Source organism: Lepidochelys kempii, chromosome 3 (assembly GCF_965140285.1).
Source record: "Lepidochelys kempii isolate rLepKem1 chromosome 3, rLepKem1.hap1, whole genome shotgun sequence".
Lineage (NCBI taxonomy): Eukaryota > Metazoa > Chordata > Testudines > Cheloniidae > Lepidochelys > Lepidochelys kempii.
In genome coordinates, this window is record NC_136382.1 from 197,360,574 (window position 1) to 197,377,175 (window position 16,602).

General features: G+C 43.6%; 1 protein-coding gene across 1 annotated transcript in view; it reads left to right on the forward strand.

Annotated features, from left to right (window-relative positions):
* The window catches only part of TMEM17 (transmembrane protein 17), a 65,067-nt gene that overhangs the window by 10,112 nt on the left and 38,353 nt on the right, over window positions 1-16,602 (forward strand). Inside the window, exon 5 of the mRNA XM_073339544.1 lies at window positions 2,061-2,140. Coding sequence (XP_073195645.1) covers window positions 2,061-2,140 — 80 coding nt within the window. The remainder of the gene's footprint in view (window positions 1-2,060; window positions 2,141-16,602) is intronic.

Below are 16,602 nucleotides of genomic sequence, written 5' to 3' on the forward strand. Positions count from 1 at the left end.
CCCACTCCTGTTCTTTTACCTGTGGGCTTGTTAACTCTTTACTGGTAAAGCAAGCAGAGAACAGATACCAAGAGGGATTTTACAACTAACTGGGTGGCCGGGTGTCCATCAAAGGGAGCTACTCCCCCCCTTCATGTATCACACCACTATTAAGTAACATACTCCCCACATTCTGGTCTTTTACATTTCTCTAAGCAGTGCCTCATTTCTGTCAGTTGTGCTCTCTCAATGTCTATCCCTTTTATCTCCTCACTCCAGACCCTGCCAGGCTTTCTTCTGTTTTTGTTCTGGATTCACTTCACTCTCTATTCTCCGATTCCTGCTCCATGACTGAAACCATCATCTTCAGTTGTATGGGGCTTTTCAGAAACCATTAACTCTGCTCCTTCAGTCAGCAGTTGTGCAGGGACTGATTTATATGCTATTTTGGTATTTTATTCTATGATTTAAAGTAAGGGTAAGATAGTAGAAGGGAGGGAAGTGAAGCTGAATCAATATAAGAAACCAAGCCATATTCAGGCATGCAATGGTGAATACAATAGAATTAGAACTGGGAGATGTGTGCCACACTAAAGGATTCATATGCCATCAAACAGCCAGTGACTCACACACACAACTTTCAGATTTTCAATAAGCTAAGTAGTTATTCTCAATGGCTCTTCCCTTTAATGCAACAGCTTTAAATGTCAAAGTTCTAAATAATGTCATTAAAAGGAAAAACACCCAGCCAGAACTCAGCCTCCCACATTCTCAGATAATTTTACTTCAAGAAACTAAATTTTCCACAGGGGCAAATTCTGGGCATGAAAGTAGTTGGCTTCAGTAGACATTTTTTGCTTCAGCCAAAGAAAAGAGGAGTGGGCATAAAATTTGCTGAACACATACCTCTTCAGATTAAAGATCAATTTAAAGATGGAGCATAGCTGCTGGGTTATTCATAACAATGGGCTTGTCATATGCTCCCAGTCAAAAGCAAAAAAAAAACCAAAAAAAACTTTTGAAAAGAATTTCTTTAAAATATTCCAACACTTTGGGGAAGGGGAAATTATACTTGAAGGAGACTTCAGCTGTACACCTATTCTTCACTGGGACAGAGCTGATAAAAAGACAAAAGAAGGAAACAGGTGCAGCATTGTTTCTATACCAACAAGTCAATCTCTCAGATTTCTGGAGGGAATTATATCCAGTGGAATGAGATTACACGTGTATTCATACCCTCATCAACTAGACTAGAATAGATTTAATATTAATCTCTAAATCCTTAATGTAGCAGCAAAATTTGCAGAAATTGGCAAACAGTCAGTTCTTGCCCCATTGGAAGTAATAAGAGAAGGTTACTTACCTGTAACTGCAGGTTCTTCAAGAGGTGTGGTCCCTACTGTATTCCACTGAGGGTTACACATGCACACCATGCATCGAGAGTCGGAGATTTTGAAAGGTAGCGTCTGTGGGTCCATGCATGTGCCCTGGCTTGCCTCATGCTTCTGTCCAAGGTGAGAAAGGGCAGGGCAGACCGACTGTATCTTCAGTTCCTTTTCTACTATGAATTGACCAATCTGCAGTAGAGGGGAAGGTGGGTGGGAAGTAGAATACAAATAGGGACCACACAGTCTGAAGAACCTCCAGTTACAGGTAAGTAACCTCTTCTTTGAGTGAAGGTCCCTATTGTATTCCACTGAGGGTGGTTGACAAGCAGTACCTAAGTTGGAGGAGGGTGTGAGGATGAAGATGGAATGATCGTGTGGAGAACTGCCATGCTGAAGGAGGCATCTGCTGCAGAGTCCTGCACTAAGATGTACTGCGCTGCAAAGGTGTGTACTGAACACCATGTGGCTGCTCTACATATGTCTACAAGCGGAACATCTTGAAGGGAGGCTGTGGTTGAAGCCTGAGCCTTCTCGTGGAGTGAGCCCTGTAAGTGAGCTCACAGTTGGTAGCAGAGTTTAATGCAACCGGAAATCCTTTTGGTGATTCTCTGAGAGGAAATGTCTTGTCCAGAGTCTCGCTGCTACTGCAACAAATAGTCGAGGAGACTTCCTGATTGGTTTCATTCTCTGCAGGTAGAAGGCCAGAGCTCACCGTACATTGAGGGAATGGAGTCCATGTTCCTGTTCAGAAGCATGTGGCAGAAGCCAAACTGGTAAGTGGATGGCTTGATTGATGTGAAACTGGGAGACCACTTCTGGTAAAAATTTGTGGTGTAGATGTAGGGAGACTTTATCTTTGTGGAACACCATGAAAGACGGGTCCGCCATCATTTAGCTCTGAGTTCACCAACCTGTCTCATGGAAGTAATTGCAAGCAGGAAGGCGACTTTCGTGGAATGGAGGGACATAGAGCATGAAGCTAATTGGTCAAAGGGTGGCTTCACTGGCATAGAGAGAACTAGAGTCAGGTCCCATTGGAATGCAACAGGTGGGAAGGTTCTGATGACGGATTTGTCAAAAGGGAGGTCTTCAATGGTGTTTTGGACCTCCTTAGGAAATCCAGAAGAGTGGACATAGGGCTCTCTACACGTGATTATCGTCCATTGCATCTACCACAGATTGAAGGGTAGTTCTGGCCACGAGCTTCCCTTCTTTAACAAGTGCTGGAAAACAAGCGTGATCTTGTTGTGGAAGTCTATCAGCAAACTCCTTGAATTTGGTGTAATTCAGGAAATAGGTTTTGTTAGCCAAACATGGCTAGTTCGTGATCCTAAATTGCAGGCTGGAAAATGAGCATACTTTAAGACCCAGAAGATCTAAGCACTTCCCTACTTTGTCTGCTGAAGTAAATTGAGGGTGCTGTTGTTTAGATCTTTCTGCAGCAGCCTGGGCTACAAGGGAATTTGGACATGGATGTGAAAAAAGAAATTCAGAGCCTTTGGCTGGAATGTAGTAGCATTTTTCTGCTCCTTTGGAGGTAGCTCTGCATGTGGCCGGTGCCATACCATTCTGGAAGGTTCCAGTGTGGCTTCGTTAATCAGCAATGCTATTCTTGCCAGCACCAAGATGTGAAGGATATCCTGAAGCTTGTGCTGGGAATCTTGAATCTCCTCTAAAGGGATTTGGAGTTCCTTCACAACTATCCTGAACAGCTCCTGGAATTCTCTGAAGTCATCTGGCAGGCAAGGAGGTGATGCAGCTACCATGTGATCAGGAGAGGAAGAGGGGAATCTTGCTGATTCCAGCAGAGGTGCTGGAACCAGGCTAAAAAGTTCTTCCACTATCAGGTCTGTATGCCTGGTGGAAGGATCCCTCAAGGGGGAAGGAGGTAATGGTTCCCTTGTGGATTGGGCCAGTCCCGGGGGGGGGCTATTGTGCCCAGGGTACCCAATATGGCCAGTAAGTCAGATCCGATGTAGGTGGTGGGGCTCCCCATGGCATAGGGTACCATCGTCTCCGTGGTGGCTGGGGTGGTAAGTGTTGCCATGGATGAGGTGGTTTCTGTGGTGCATAAGGATGGTAAGCTAAAGGTTGTTCTTCTCCTGGTTCTGAGTCATCAGAGGAGGAGAAGATGGATCCCATTTCTAATGGTGGTATCGTCAGAGCTGGTGGAAGAGTGTAGAGCATCGATGCAGCGGGTGAGGGGCCCCAAATTGAGGGCATGTCCCTTGGTGGAGATTTAATCTCTCTAGATGTGGAAGAGCCCGATATGGAGGGGGGGAGGTAACTCCAGATCCAGGAAGGCAAAGACCTCCTGGGGAACAGCTATGGTTCTGGATATTCCTGGTGTGAGAGACACTCTTTCCTTCCCAGTCATTGCAACCAGGTGCTTGGGTCTTTCCCAGCGCGAGAGGGTCCTGAGCCTTGTGGGGTGCTGGGGATGGTGGTACCGATAGATTGGCACCCAGAACCACTGGGTCCCATTGTTTTGGGGTCTTTTTCTAGTGCCTTTGGGACTTAGACTGTACTCCGTTCCCTTGAGCTGAGCTGGTGGAAGGAACTTCCATCTTCTTTTTGATTTGGAGGAAGACTTAGCCCCATGCTTATGGGAGTACTTCCTTATCTCTCGACTAGGCCCCACCCTAGGGGTGATTCCACCCGCACCAGACTTGGATGTAGTGGGAGGTGCACTCCTCCCCGAAAATGTGCAGGGAGGGTTCCCTGGCCTGGGTCCAAGTGCAGTCTCATGGCTAGCTCCATGAGATGTTTCCAGAGGCAAAGTGCCCGGCCTTTTCGGGTGTGGCTGGGGAAGGATGGACAAATATTGCACCATGCCGTGATGTGAGCTTCTCCCAGGCAGTGCAGGCAGCATTGGTGGTCATCGCTGCCCAAGAAGGATCACAGGCAGGAGACACAAAGTTTGAAGCCCGGAGTCCTGGGCATAGTCCAGTACTGCATGTGGGTATGGGGGTAGGGAGGAGTGAAAAACCCTAGTCTATCTAAAACAACTGGCGCTAGCTACTATTTAAAACTTTTAACACTAGAAAGAACTAAATCTTATAATCTACTGTAAAAACTGTTTTAAAACTATGTACAACTGTCATGTCCAGAAGCGCATCAGAGACCAGGACACAGAGCTCTGATACAGACCATACGGCGGTGAGAAGGAACTGAAGATGTAGTCGTCCAGCCCTGCCATTTATCACCTTGTACCCTATCTCGCATCATGCTTCCGTTCATGTGCAGACCAATGGACGCTACTCCGCATGCATGGTGTGCGCTTGCGTAACCCACAGTGGATTACAATAGGGACCATCACTAGAAGAAGAATGGATAGTTGGGATGGGTGCCAAAGATCAGTTTTTTGGAAAATGTTTCTATAGGACCAAGAGTGGATTGCAGCAATAAAAGACGACATTGTTAAACACTTTCAAATAAATTTTGCAGACAATATAGGTCTTCTATGGGAGGAAGGTAGAGCAGTAGTTAGGGACAAGTTTATAAGCAAAGCATCATAGAATCATAGAAGATTAGGGTTGGAAGAGACCTCAGGAGGTTATCTAGGCTCAAAGCAGGGCCAATCCCAACTAAATCATCCCAGCCAGGGCTTTGTCAAGCCGGGCCTTAAAAACCTCGAAGGATGGAGATTCCACCACCTCCCTACGTAATCCATTCCAGTGCTTCACCACCCTCCTAGTGAAATAGTTTCTCCTAATATCCAACCTAGACCTCCCGCCCTGCAACTTGAGACCATTGCTTCTTGTTCTGTCATCTGCCACCAAATGCCATAGCTGTTATACAAAGAGAAAAGAAAAGAAAAGAAAGATTAAAACTAGAACAGGAGATAAAGTGTTACAACACATTCATAAAAACATGGGTTCAAAAAATTATACAAATAATTAACTAATTAGGGAAGAATTGGCTATGGTGATGACAGGTGCCACTGAAAAAAGCTATTAGGTATATGAGCAGATATTTTATGAAAAAGGAAATAAAAATAAGTTATTGGTTCAAAAACTTTAAGGGTTTCCTGAGCAACTCACTGTTCCACCAATTTAAAAAAATCAGTAAAAACACCCTAATGAAATTCTAGATAAAGAAGTAACAGAAAGGACAATACCAACCTCTGTGGAAATGGTAATAGGGCAATGCCATGTGCCGTTTTAGCTGGACGGTGGGGCAACCTGCAATGATTTGGAAACCTGTGAACACTAAATAAATAACTAGCTATTTTTTTTTAAAAAGAGCACATCACAACTTTGTCATGGCAATGAACCACTGCCAAAATGCCGGCAATTGCGTCTCTTGCCCTGGTTCTTCTTCTTCTTACCAAAATGAGAGTCGCATTAGTACCCAACATTAGGTATGGGGCATTGCTCTGAGTTGGGTCCATGCCTTGCCATTGGTTGGAACGAAGGCTGTGGACAGAAACTGGGGGCGTGCCAGGTCAGAACTGGTTTGTTTTAATGAGTCACTGGGCTCATACATTCTGGGGATCCTGTGTGGAAATGGGACAGGCAAGTTCTCCCACTGCATACTGTGAAAGCACTCTTAGAACCGCACCGTTTACTGAAGCACTATGAACCTTAGGTTGTGCCCCCTGAAGTCTTCAGTCCACACACAACTGAATAGAGCACCAGCATGGATTCAGAGCATGATTCCACACCCTACACCAGTTGTTCTGAAGGACTCCCTTGTGATGGGCTAACACAAGGGAAGACACTTGAGGATAGATCACTCAAGTTAATTCTGTCGGGCAGACCCTTCAATGTTGGGATGAGCAAACTTTGAAAGGTTTGGTTGTAGAAGTACCTGAAGTCCTGGATGCACTTGAATCTTTCTGATATTTCTGTATCCTCCTGGGACTGGTAAATGCAGGTGTGCATTAAAAAAAATTAGAAATCCCAAAGCTATATAGCATCTCAGAAAAGGTTTGGCTCAAGCTTTGATCAGTTATTATATACAAACTAGTTCTCTCATCTATCATCTTGGTAGACTGGCTCCTATCCCATCCTTCACTACAATCTAGACACTATATACTCCATGGCAAGCTGAACCAAAATGTATGCAGCAGCTTCAGATTTTTTAAATGTAAAGTTATTGAATTAAATATGAAAATAAATTGTATCAAACAGCAGTGTACTCCTGTGGGGACTTATTTTACATCATTTTGAGATCTCCATCCTGTTTCAATTTTCAAGATGGCATTGATTGTCAGCTTGAGAACTCAGAATTAAAACTCCATTAAGATTCATGGCTGGAGCAGTTCACACCTGTTCATAGACTCTGTGCAGACTCAGAAAAATATCGCTGCATGGTTTTGCACTGTTCAGCTTTTCAAGGTTACCAGCAATCATAAAGACTAAAAACATTTTTTAGTGAAAGCTGAGATCCTGGAGCACAATTCTCTGGCACGGGATAAAATTTTGCAATAAATTCCATGCCTGCAGAATTGTGAAATGTAATAGGGCTCTGACGGTATCATACTATTGCTGCCATGCTGAAGTGCTACATTTCAGATACCAAAATACACCATTTCTAGATGTCAGGCCAAAAAACTTATGCGAATGCTTCAGTCCTTTTCCCTCTTTTACCCTCCACACAGATGATTTGTATTCTTTTGTTCATTCATTGTATTCCATAGACATCAGGGATAGGACAATTTACCTGGGCAGATCAGGGGTGTGTGTGTGGGGAAGCCTTGAAAGATACAGGTTCACTCATCACAATCAGTTCAAGGGCATGCAGGTTCCTTTCCCTTTCCCCACCTTTATCAATAGGGATGATCTTTCAGGAGTCAGCTCTGGAGAATGTTGAATTTCTTCCCTACCTCTGAAGAAAATGCAATGCTCCTAAAACAGACTGCAGCCATTAACTACACAACTGGCTTTTTGTTTCTGACCAGCTCTTAGAGTGAGCGAGCATAAAGGGCAGTAGTGACTTTCCTACAGGGGAAAAACTAAAAGCTTTGAGGGTGGAATGGACAAAATAGAAAAAATGAATTACAAAAAAATACTGATAAGGAGGCAGGGAAGGGATTATCCAAGCTGGTAGCAGCCAGCAACAGTGAAATGTGACACAATAAAAACTGGGTCATTGAGTTGGGACAGCCCTAGGACATAAAAGACTGGAATGAAGGAAAGCTCTGGCTTACTTTGTTCTCAAATATTGAATTTTTTTTCAGATGCATAAAACACGAAATATTACAGTGATAAGCCAAGATTGAAAACACAGCCAAGGGGGGAAAAAAAGTCTTGAAGGGATTGTTTTAAATGTGCTGAAAGAATCATTTGGTTTGGTCCTAAACATCACGAAGAGTAAATTGACACAAGGATTATGCAGAGTGACGAGGCACTGAAGGCAAATGACAACAAGAGCACTGCTGTTTAACTTCTGTATTTGGTATAGGGTGTAGCATTTGATGTGTCAGGGAGCGGTGTCAGAGCTTTGTAATGCAAAGAGAAGATTTGTAAATGTTTGTATTCTTATTAATATTTTCAAGGACAACTTATAATCATCTGTTGGGAAAACAGCTCAGTTTTTTAGAGACTTTAGTGCTCTTCAGCAGAGTATCTTATTCTCCTCACAGCAAACAGGACAGTGTTCGCAAGAAAAAAATGAAGTACATTTTTAACTCAATGCTTGGGAAATAAAGGTGAAATTTCCTCCCTCCCCCCCATTACACAAAGCCCCAATTATAGGTTGCGTGTCTGTCAAGGTTCCTCCCCCACTCTGAACTCTAGGGTACAGATGTGGGGACCTGCATGAAAAACCTCCTAAGCTTATCTTTACCAGCTTAGGTCAAAACTTCCCCAAGGTACAAAATATTCCACCCGTTGTCCCTGGATTGGCCGCTACCACCACCAAACTAATACTGGTTACTGTTTGGACGCATCTTTCCCCCCAAAATACTTCCCAAAACCTTGCACCCCACTTCCTGGACAAGGTTTGGTAAAAAGCCTCACCAATTTGCCTAGGTGACTACAGACCCAGACCCTTGGATCTTAAGAACAATGAACAATCCTCCCAACACTTGCACCCCCCCTTTCCTGGGAAATGTTGGATAAAAAGCCTCACCAATTTGCATAGGAGACAACAGACCCAACCCCTTGGATCTGAGAACAATGAAAAAGCATTCAGTTTCTTACAAGAAGACTTTTAATAAAAATAGAAGTAAATAGAAATAAAGAAATCCCCCCTGTAAAATCAGGATGGTAGATATCTTACAGGGTAATTAGATTCAAAAACATAGAGAACCCCTCTAGGCAAAACCTTAAGTTACAAAAAAGATACACAGACAGAAATAGTTATTCTATTCAGCACAGTTCTTTTCTCAGCCATTTAAAGAAATCATAATCTAACACGTACCTAGCTAGATTACTTACTAAAAGTTCTAAGACTCCATTCCTGGTCTATCCCCGACAAAGACAGACTATAGACAGACCCACAGACCCTTTGTTTCTCTCCCTCCTCCCAGCTTTTGAAAGTATCTTGTCTCCTCATTGGTCATTTTGGTCAGGTGCCAGCGAGGTTACCTTTAGCTTCTTAACCCTTTACAGGTGAGAGGAGCTTTCCCCTGGCCAGGAGGGATTTCAAAGGGGTTTACCCTTCCCTTTATATTTATGACAGTGTCGAACTCCACAAGGGCTGGTGAAGATGGAATTTATACCCCGGCCAGGAGCAGGTCAGGGGCTATCAGCCTTTCCACTACCGCCCTTCCTTTCCTCATGCACAGTGGTTCCCAGCTGCTGAATTCCTGTGAGTGTGCACCCCAGTAGCCCCATCCCAAATCTGTATTCCGGGCTGCCTTATTTGGAGCTGGTGTAGAGCACCCTTCCTGGCAAGTAGACCAGAGTGTGACAACCCCTTGTTGCACAGCCTCTCCACTCATACCATTCTGGAGAAGGTTGGCAGCATGTAGGATCCTGTATAAATATCTTCTGGCCCTGAGAGTCCCCCATACCATAAACAAGAAGTAGCTGCATTGAAATAAATGGAGGCGAAAACTTGTGTCATTGAGAGGACAGTCAGGCCCCATTTGGGTAAACAAGCAAGCTCTCAAATAAGAAACCCCAGCATGCAGTTTAGCAGAAGCAGTGCTGATGAGTCCTGCGCTAGGTCCTTGGGTATGGCCAAAATACACAATTCTCCATATGTCTAAACCAATTTTGTGTTGGGGTAAATCCTTTGATGTCAGTGGAGTTACAACCAGTGAAAGACTGGTGTAAATGAGTGGAGAACCAGGCTGACAGAATACGAGGCTTAAAGCTCTCTTTTGCACTGCCCTGCTCCTTGGGCGGGTCAGGGCATGTTTGCCTCCCTGAGCTGCACTGCTCTCACTTACAAGGTAATGTCCACCATGGACTGGAAACACAGGGTGCCAGAAGATTGTCCTGACCCCTTTTATAGCTTTTCCACCACTCGGGCTAGCAGCAAGGAACTGCAAGGTGCACCTGAGGGCTCTGTCCCACTGAGCAGCTACCCCACACCCAAGGAACGTCACCCCCATCCTTAGTCTGACTTCATCGTCAGCAAACAGAAGGCAACAAGAACAAGAAAACTGACCAATAGGTAACTCTACTGTTGTTAGAACAATAGGACTAAACGATGCGTTTTCATCATTAAATCTGAGAATCCAGGGGACATTTTTATAATTTCACCACATGGTCGGCTGTCACCTTACTCAGGCTGTTTGATGATGATGATATACTACTGTGGGTTCATCGAAAGCCAATGGCTAGAATCTTCAATAGTGGCTGTCGTCCAGTTGCTAATATAAAAGCCCTTCTGTGACAGAGTGCTGGGCAACAGCTTTTATTGAGTACCGGAGGTGGGCAGCCACAAACCTGCCCACCTCTGAAGGCCCCTCTCCCAGCCTAAGGGGAGGATCAACTAAACCCGGGGCTCAAATTATTTTGGGGGACAATTAATAAGAAAACAGGGACAGGAGTGAGGTCATTGGGCCATAAGCAGGGAACCGGAGGGGGCTACTGAGTAGAGTGCCCCAGACAGCACCCACTGCTCCTCAAAGGTGTCCAGGGAGCCAGCAGATGCAGTGCAGAGGAACTCTGGTCACATGATCGAAGGGAGGAACAGGGGTAGTCCCCACTGTTGCAGAGCACTTCCCTGTCCAGCATCCTCCTCCTGTTGTTATAGATGGCCACTTTGGCCAGCACCAGGAGGAGATTGACAAGGAGATCTCGAGACTTTGTGGGGGCTGGGCAACAGCAGCTGAGCCAGCCCTCTTGTCACTGCAGCTCTAATTAATTACTCCAGAGCAGACCTCATTAAGAAGAGCTTTGCCTAACGGATGAACTGTTTGTGGACTTGAGCAGAGGCAGGAGTGAGCCAGCCCTGCTATGCCTTCACAGACAGGGTATTTGCTACCTCTGCAAAGGTTCTGCTTAGCACCTACACTGTCTGGTGGCTGTCTTCACTCCCACATGGTTTGTAAATATTTAACGTAGACCCTGAACACAGCAACATGGAGCAGGCATTAAAGATACAACTGTCAACTCACTTGAGTGAGAAATGTGGTGTGATTTTTTTTTTCAGCTTCTTTGAGAAGTTCATAGAATATCAGGTTCAGAAGGGACCACAGGAGCTCATCTAGTCTAACCCCCAGCTCAAAGAAGGACCAATCCCCAATTTTTGCCCCATCAGGGATTGAACTCACAGCCCTGGGTTTAGGAGGCCAATGCTCAAACCACTGAGCTATCCCTCCTTCACAGTTACTAACTTCTACAGATTATTAACCTGAAATTACATAAACTTGAAACTTTTAATTCTAAAAATACAGTTGGTTGGTTTTTTAAATCCCAGAACCTCAGAAATTGCTCTTGTAGTATTTTAACTGATTTAAAAACCTGAAATCTAAAAAACAATAACTGAAAAATACCTGAAAAATCTTTTAGTGACATTTGTTTAAGAATACATTTAAAATATTGCCATGTTTTCCAGCTCTATCTCTAACATATTGTATACTTTTAACTGTGGTCATTACAATACATAACTCCTGATCTTAGTTACAGCCTGTATTAAAGTTATACATGGACTGTATGGTTCATCACAATACAGAGCTATTTAGCCACATTCTGAACATTTCTGCTGGGATTGTTTGCTGAAGTCCTACTTAAGAGCTACTTTCATAGTTGTACTAGAAAGCAGGAGTCAATGTCAACAGTGCAAACTCCTAAATGAAAAGAGTTGAGGTTTGAAGTATTTGATGCTGATCTTAATTGTCTAGAATGCTGAATGAAAGCAAGATTTCTGGAGATGCCCTTCTATAGCAAACATTTCACGTCACCTGCCAGCTGATGAGCATATTGGATTTTTCTGTCAGCAATTAAAAACAATCGGCGATTTAAAATCCGAGCCAAGTATTTACAACTTAATTTTAGGGCTGTGTTAATTTTTAGGATTATATATGGGGAGGCTGTTTGACACTTCACTCAGAACTCATCAGGATGGCAAACCTCACATATTTCTGTCATTTATTAAAGTGAAATGGCCTAGATTTTGAAGAGTTACTAGTGATTTTGGGTGCCCAACTTCATACCTTAGAACGGCCTGATTTCTGAAAGAGCTGAGCACCCATCCTCTGAAAAATCAGGCCCTTTAAGGTGTTCAGTTGGATATCCAAAAATCAAGGCACCCCAGATCACTAGTCATTTTTCAGACATGTAGGCAACATTCAGACCCAGAGTTAAAGGACATGTTGGTATTTCAATCTGTAACCGTGCCTCAGTGGGTGCCAAATTCAGGACAAACTGCTGAGAAACAGGGCAAATACACCCCAAGACTGGTGGCTAATCCCCCACAGGATATACCAACCCTTCAACAAAAGTAAACTCCTGTTTCACCACACTGGCTAATAAGAAGACATAAAGGCAGTTTCCTCTGGCATTCCAGTTCTTATATCACCACCAAAAACACTGGATTCAGAGATGAGTGTGGTTCTTTACACCATGAAAGGTTCTTCTGATCCCAAAGGACCAGCCACACACCCAGGTCAATATATAACTTAGATCTTACCCAAAAATCACGCTGATGCCAATCCTTCAGTATCTAAAATCTAAAAGGTTTATTTATGAAAAAAAAAAAAAGAAAAGAAAGAAAAAGGTGAGAGTTAAAGTTAGTTAAAAGAATCAAATACATACAGTAATGGCAAAGTTCTTGCTTCAGGCTTGCCGCAGTGATGGAATAAACTGCTGGCTTACGTCAAGTCTCTGGAGTACATCTACAGCTTGGATGGGTCATTCAGTCCTTTGTTCAGAGTTTCAGTTTGTAGTAAAGTTCCTCCAGAGGCAAGAAGCCAGATTGAAGACAAAATGGAGGTCTTCCCAGGGCCTTTTATAGCTTTTGCCATGTGGCGGGAAACCCATTGTTCTTACTGTGGAAAATTACAGCCACAAGATGGTGTTTGGAGTCACATGGGCATGCCCAATTCTGCTCAGTCATTGCAGGAAGCCATTACCTACACTCCACACAGCACATTTACATATAGTCCATTCAGGGTAGATGGGCATTCTGGATGGGCCAGTGTTTCTTGATGAGCCTCTTAATTTAAATAGTCCCTCCAAGATGTGCTGGCTAGCTGTCTTGTGGACAGTACTCCAGGAGCAAACATTTGAAATCCAGATATAGAGCCAATATGCATAACTTTGAATAAAAAAAATGATACATGTGTACAGATAGCAAAATCATAACCAGCAAATCATAACCTATTCATAGACACCTCACTTGGCAACCTTTGTACAAGATTTGCTGCAAATATATAACAGTGGTTGCAACAATGCTCCATATGGTCATGTTTTAATCAGTTAACATCACACAATCTTACTGCATTTTAATCTTAATGAGGGAAAAGGGTGTGTCCTAACATTGGAGCTGGGAGCTCCCGGCCACCACGGGCAGCGGGGGGGGTGGGTGCTGTGCAGCTCCTGGCCCCATGGCCAGCAGGGGTGCCCCAGAGCATGGAGCCATTACAGCTGGCAGGGGTGCCCAGGAACACGGAGTGTCGCGGCCAGCCAGGAGTGCCCAGGACCTCTGAGCCAGAGCCACTGCAGGTGGTGCGCGTGGCCTGAGCTTGGAGCCACTGGTGGTGTGGGGACCCTGCAGCTCTGAGCTAGGCACCCCTGGGTAATGTGGGGAGCCTGCAGCTCCCCATTTTGTCATGCATATTTTTAGTAAAACTCACCCACAGGTCACAGGCAATAAAGAAACCTGTCTGTGACTTTTAGGAAAAATATGCGTAACAAAATCTTAGCCTTAACTACAACATACCAGGGCACAATCCAGACTAGTGGGGGGCTGTGTCACTCCTGTCCTGCAACCTTGGGTGCCTTACAATCCCTTGCTGTAGTAACTCCCATCTGGGGCATCACAAACTGCCTTCCAGGGTACAAGCCACACCCTGAGTGTCTGTGTGTAACTGCAGGTTGCAGCTACACTCTGGCTCTCACCAGCCTGGGTTATACTGGAGGGTGACACCAACACCGCCCCCGTCCCGGATCTTCCCCCAGAAATGTATGTCCTGTATTGCCCAGCCCTCTCCTGGAGGGTACAAATATATTGCCTGTTATTCCTTTAAGGGAATAATATGCCAATTGATTATCTTAAATAGTTACCCAGACACTTCAATTTAAACACACTGGATTAGATAAAACAGTAAAACAAGATTATTAACTACAAAGAGAGAGATTTTAAGTGAGTACAAGTAATAAAAGGCATAAAAGTCAGAAATGATTACAAGAAAAATAATGACATACTACTCATTAACATTTACTTAAGAAACTATCTTAGTTGCAAAGCAAACTTGCTCACCACATGCTCCAGCAGATTACTGATGAAACTCTCAGGTCAGGAGCCCTCCCACAGAGTCCAGTGACTGTTTCCTTTTGCCTTCTCAGGTGTAGAGAAGGGGGGAAGAGGGAGGGAGGTGCTTTGGGGTGTTGGTCCCTCCTTTTTATAGTTTCGGTCCCCCTCTTGAAGACCATTTCCATCTGAGACCCCCTGCTGTTTTTTTATCTGTTTGAACGTCCTTTGTTTTCCCTTCCTGCTTGATGACTCTGTTTACTGCTTAAATGCAAATTAAGGCAAGCACACATTCCTTCCTTTGTTTAGGACAGACCTGACTTCCGTCTGGACAGGGCTGTGGGGTTTGGAACATGTGTTAACGACATTGTACAGGGGAATCTTATATCTTCACATACAGCGTTGCCACACATTTTACCAGGACAATACTGACCAGCAAATTATGAGTTTTCCAATGATACCTTACAAGGAGTACTTTGTACAAAGATTATTACAATAGTGTGTAGGTGTGAATATAGGGTGTATTCTGTCACAGTGCCATAGATATGTTGACCTAAATTTTAAGTACAGACCAGGCTTGGGGCTGTCATTTTGGAGTATGTGTTTTATCGTTTTATATCTTAGTAACAATTGGCAGGCTTCAAAGCTGTGTTAAGAAAACCCTAAAAGCTGCAGCCTCTACTTAACTCTATGCCATGTGCCAAATATTTTCTCACTCCACCCTCACTTCCCTCTCGTTTGTAAACCAATCTGGATTACAACATGGTTTGGAAAAATAGTTTAAAATGGAATAAAAATAAATAGTAATAAAAAAATAAACAAGAATCACACACAGTTCCATAGACAATTACCTTGGGTCAGTCCAGAAGAAATTGCTCAAATGCTCAAAGTCAATCCAGCCACAGTTAATAGGAGTAATTTCAAGGGCAGATCTAAAAAAGCACATAACGGAGGTCATAAAAATATCTGTGCTGGTAAGAAACTCCACCTCTGCCCCTTCAGAGCAACAAACAAAGTGAGGTCAGTGGAAAATATTTTGAACTGAAGTACCCTGTCAAATGAAAACATTCTTTTCTTTCCTGTATTAACTATTTTGTATTCAGAAAGGGTATAAAAGCCACCCTTATAGAAAAATTCTATAGAATGTACTTGGGATGAAAAAAAGACAATGTTCTGTGGCAATTTGATACGGTTTTATAAAAAAAAGTGACTCCAAATCTATAAACTTTAATAGGGTGACATTCTCTATTTTTTATTAAAAAACATTTTATAGAATTCTATTAGCAGGGATAGAATTCACCACCATATTCTATAGGGCAGTTCAAAAAAATCTATGGAAAGGCTAGTTTTCCCTATAGATAGTGCCTGAGAGGTGCGAAGCAACTGCAACCCCTCTTGATTTTGATGGGAACTGAGGGCACAGAGCACTGCACAGGATCCAACCCATTTTTTCTTGGCATGGATTGTAATAGAACCCGCATTTAGCAGCACGTGGAAGTGAAGGGGGAAGATAAGCCATTGTAGCCATGTCTTCACTGCATGGAGGGGTGGGGGGGAAAAGGAGCAGTTCTTACGTTTGAAGGCAAGAAGTCGAGTTCTTCCAGGAAGCCAGAGGCATTTTCTCTAGTCAACAAATAAGTACAGTCAGTTTTGCTAAGTGTGCAAGTAACCTGGAATTGCTGCCTTCAGTTATACAGAAAGTTTTGCAAAAATCACTTTTTTGCTTCTTCATGGATGGTACTTCTAATATTAATGACTCAAAACAATGGAACCGGAAGCCTGTTGCATTAGAAGCTAAAAGGAATGGCTTGAAGTGCAGTGGCCATATCAGGACACACAGCAGTCCGTAAAATCCAGCAAAGCAGCCCTGCTTTTTGTAAAGGTTCTGCACTGACAGCATGTTACACACAGAAACAACATCAGGTTTCAGAGTAGCAGCCGTGTTAGTCTGTATCCACAAAAAGAAAAGGAGGACTTGTGGCACCTTAGAGACTAACCAATTTATTTGAGCATAAGCTTTCGTGGCATCTGATGAAGTGAGCTGAAGCTCACGAAAGCGTATGCTCAAATAAATTGGTTAGTCTCTAAGGTGCCACAAGTACTCCTTTTCTTTTTGAGAAACAACATCTTGATTTTCCTCAGAAAAGGGCCCCTACACACACTCCAGTCAGATGCCTACTTATATATTGCAACAGCTACAATGCAAGATGTACAGAACATCTCAAAGGCATGCTCCGATTTGACAAATTGAGAAGCTGAGGCATAGAGGGACCCAGTTTGCCAATGCCTAGCACTTTGTGTGGTTATTTACACCTGCGTATAGTGGATGTATCTGTCTAAGGTACTTATATGGCCTCCATCATTGTAGCATCTGAGTGCCTCACAATCTTTAATACATAGATCCTCACAACATCCGTGG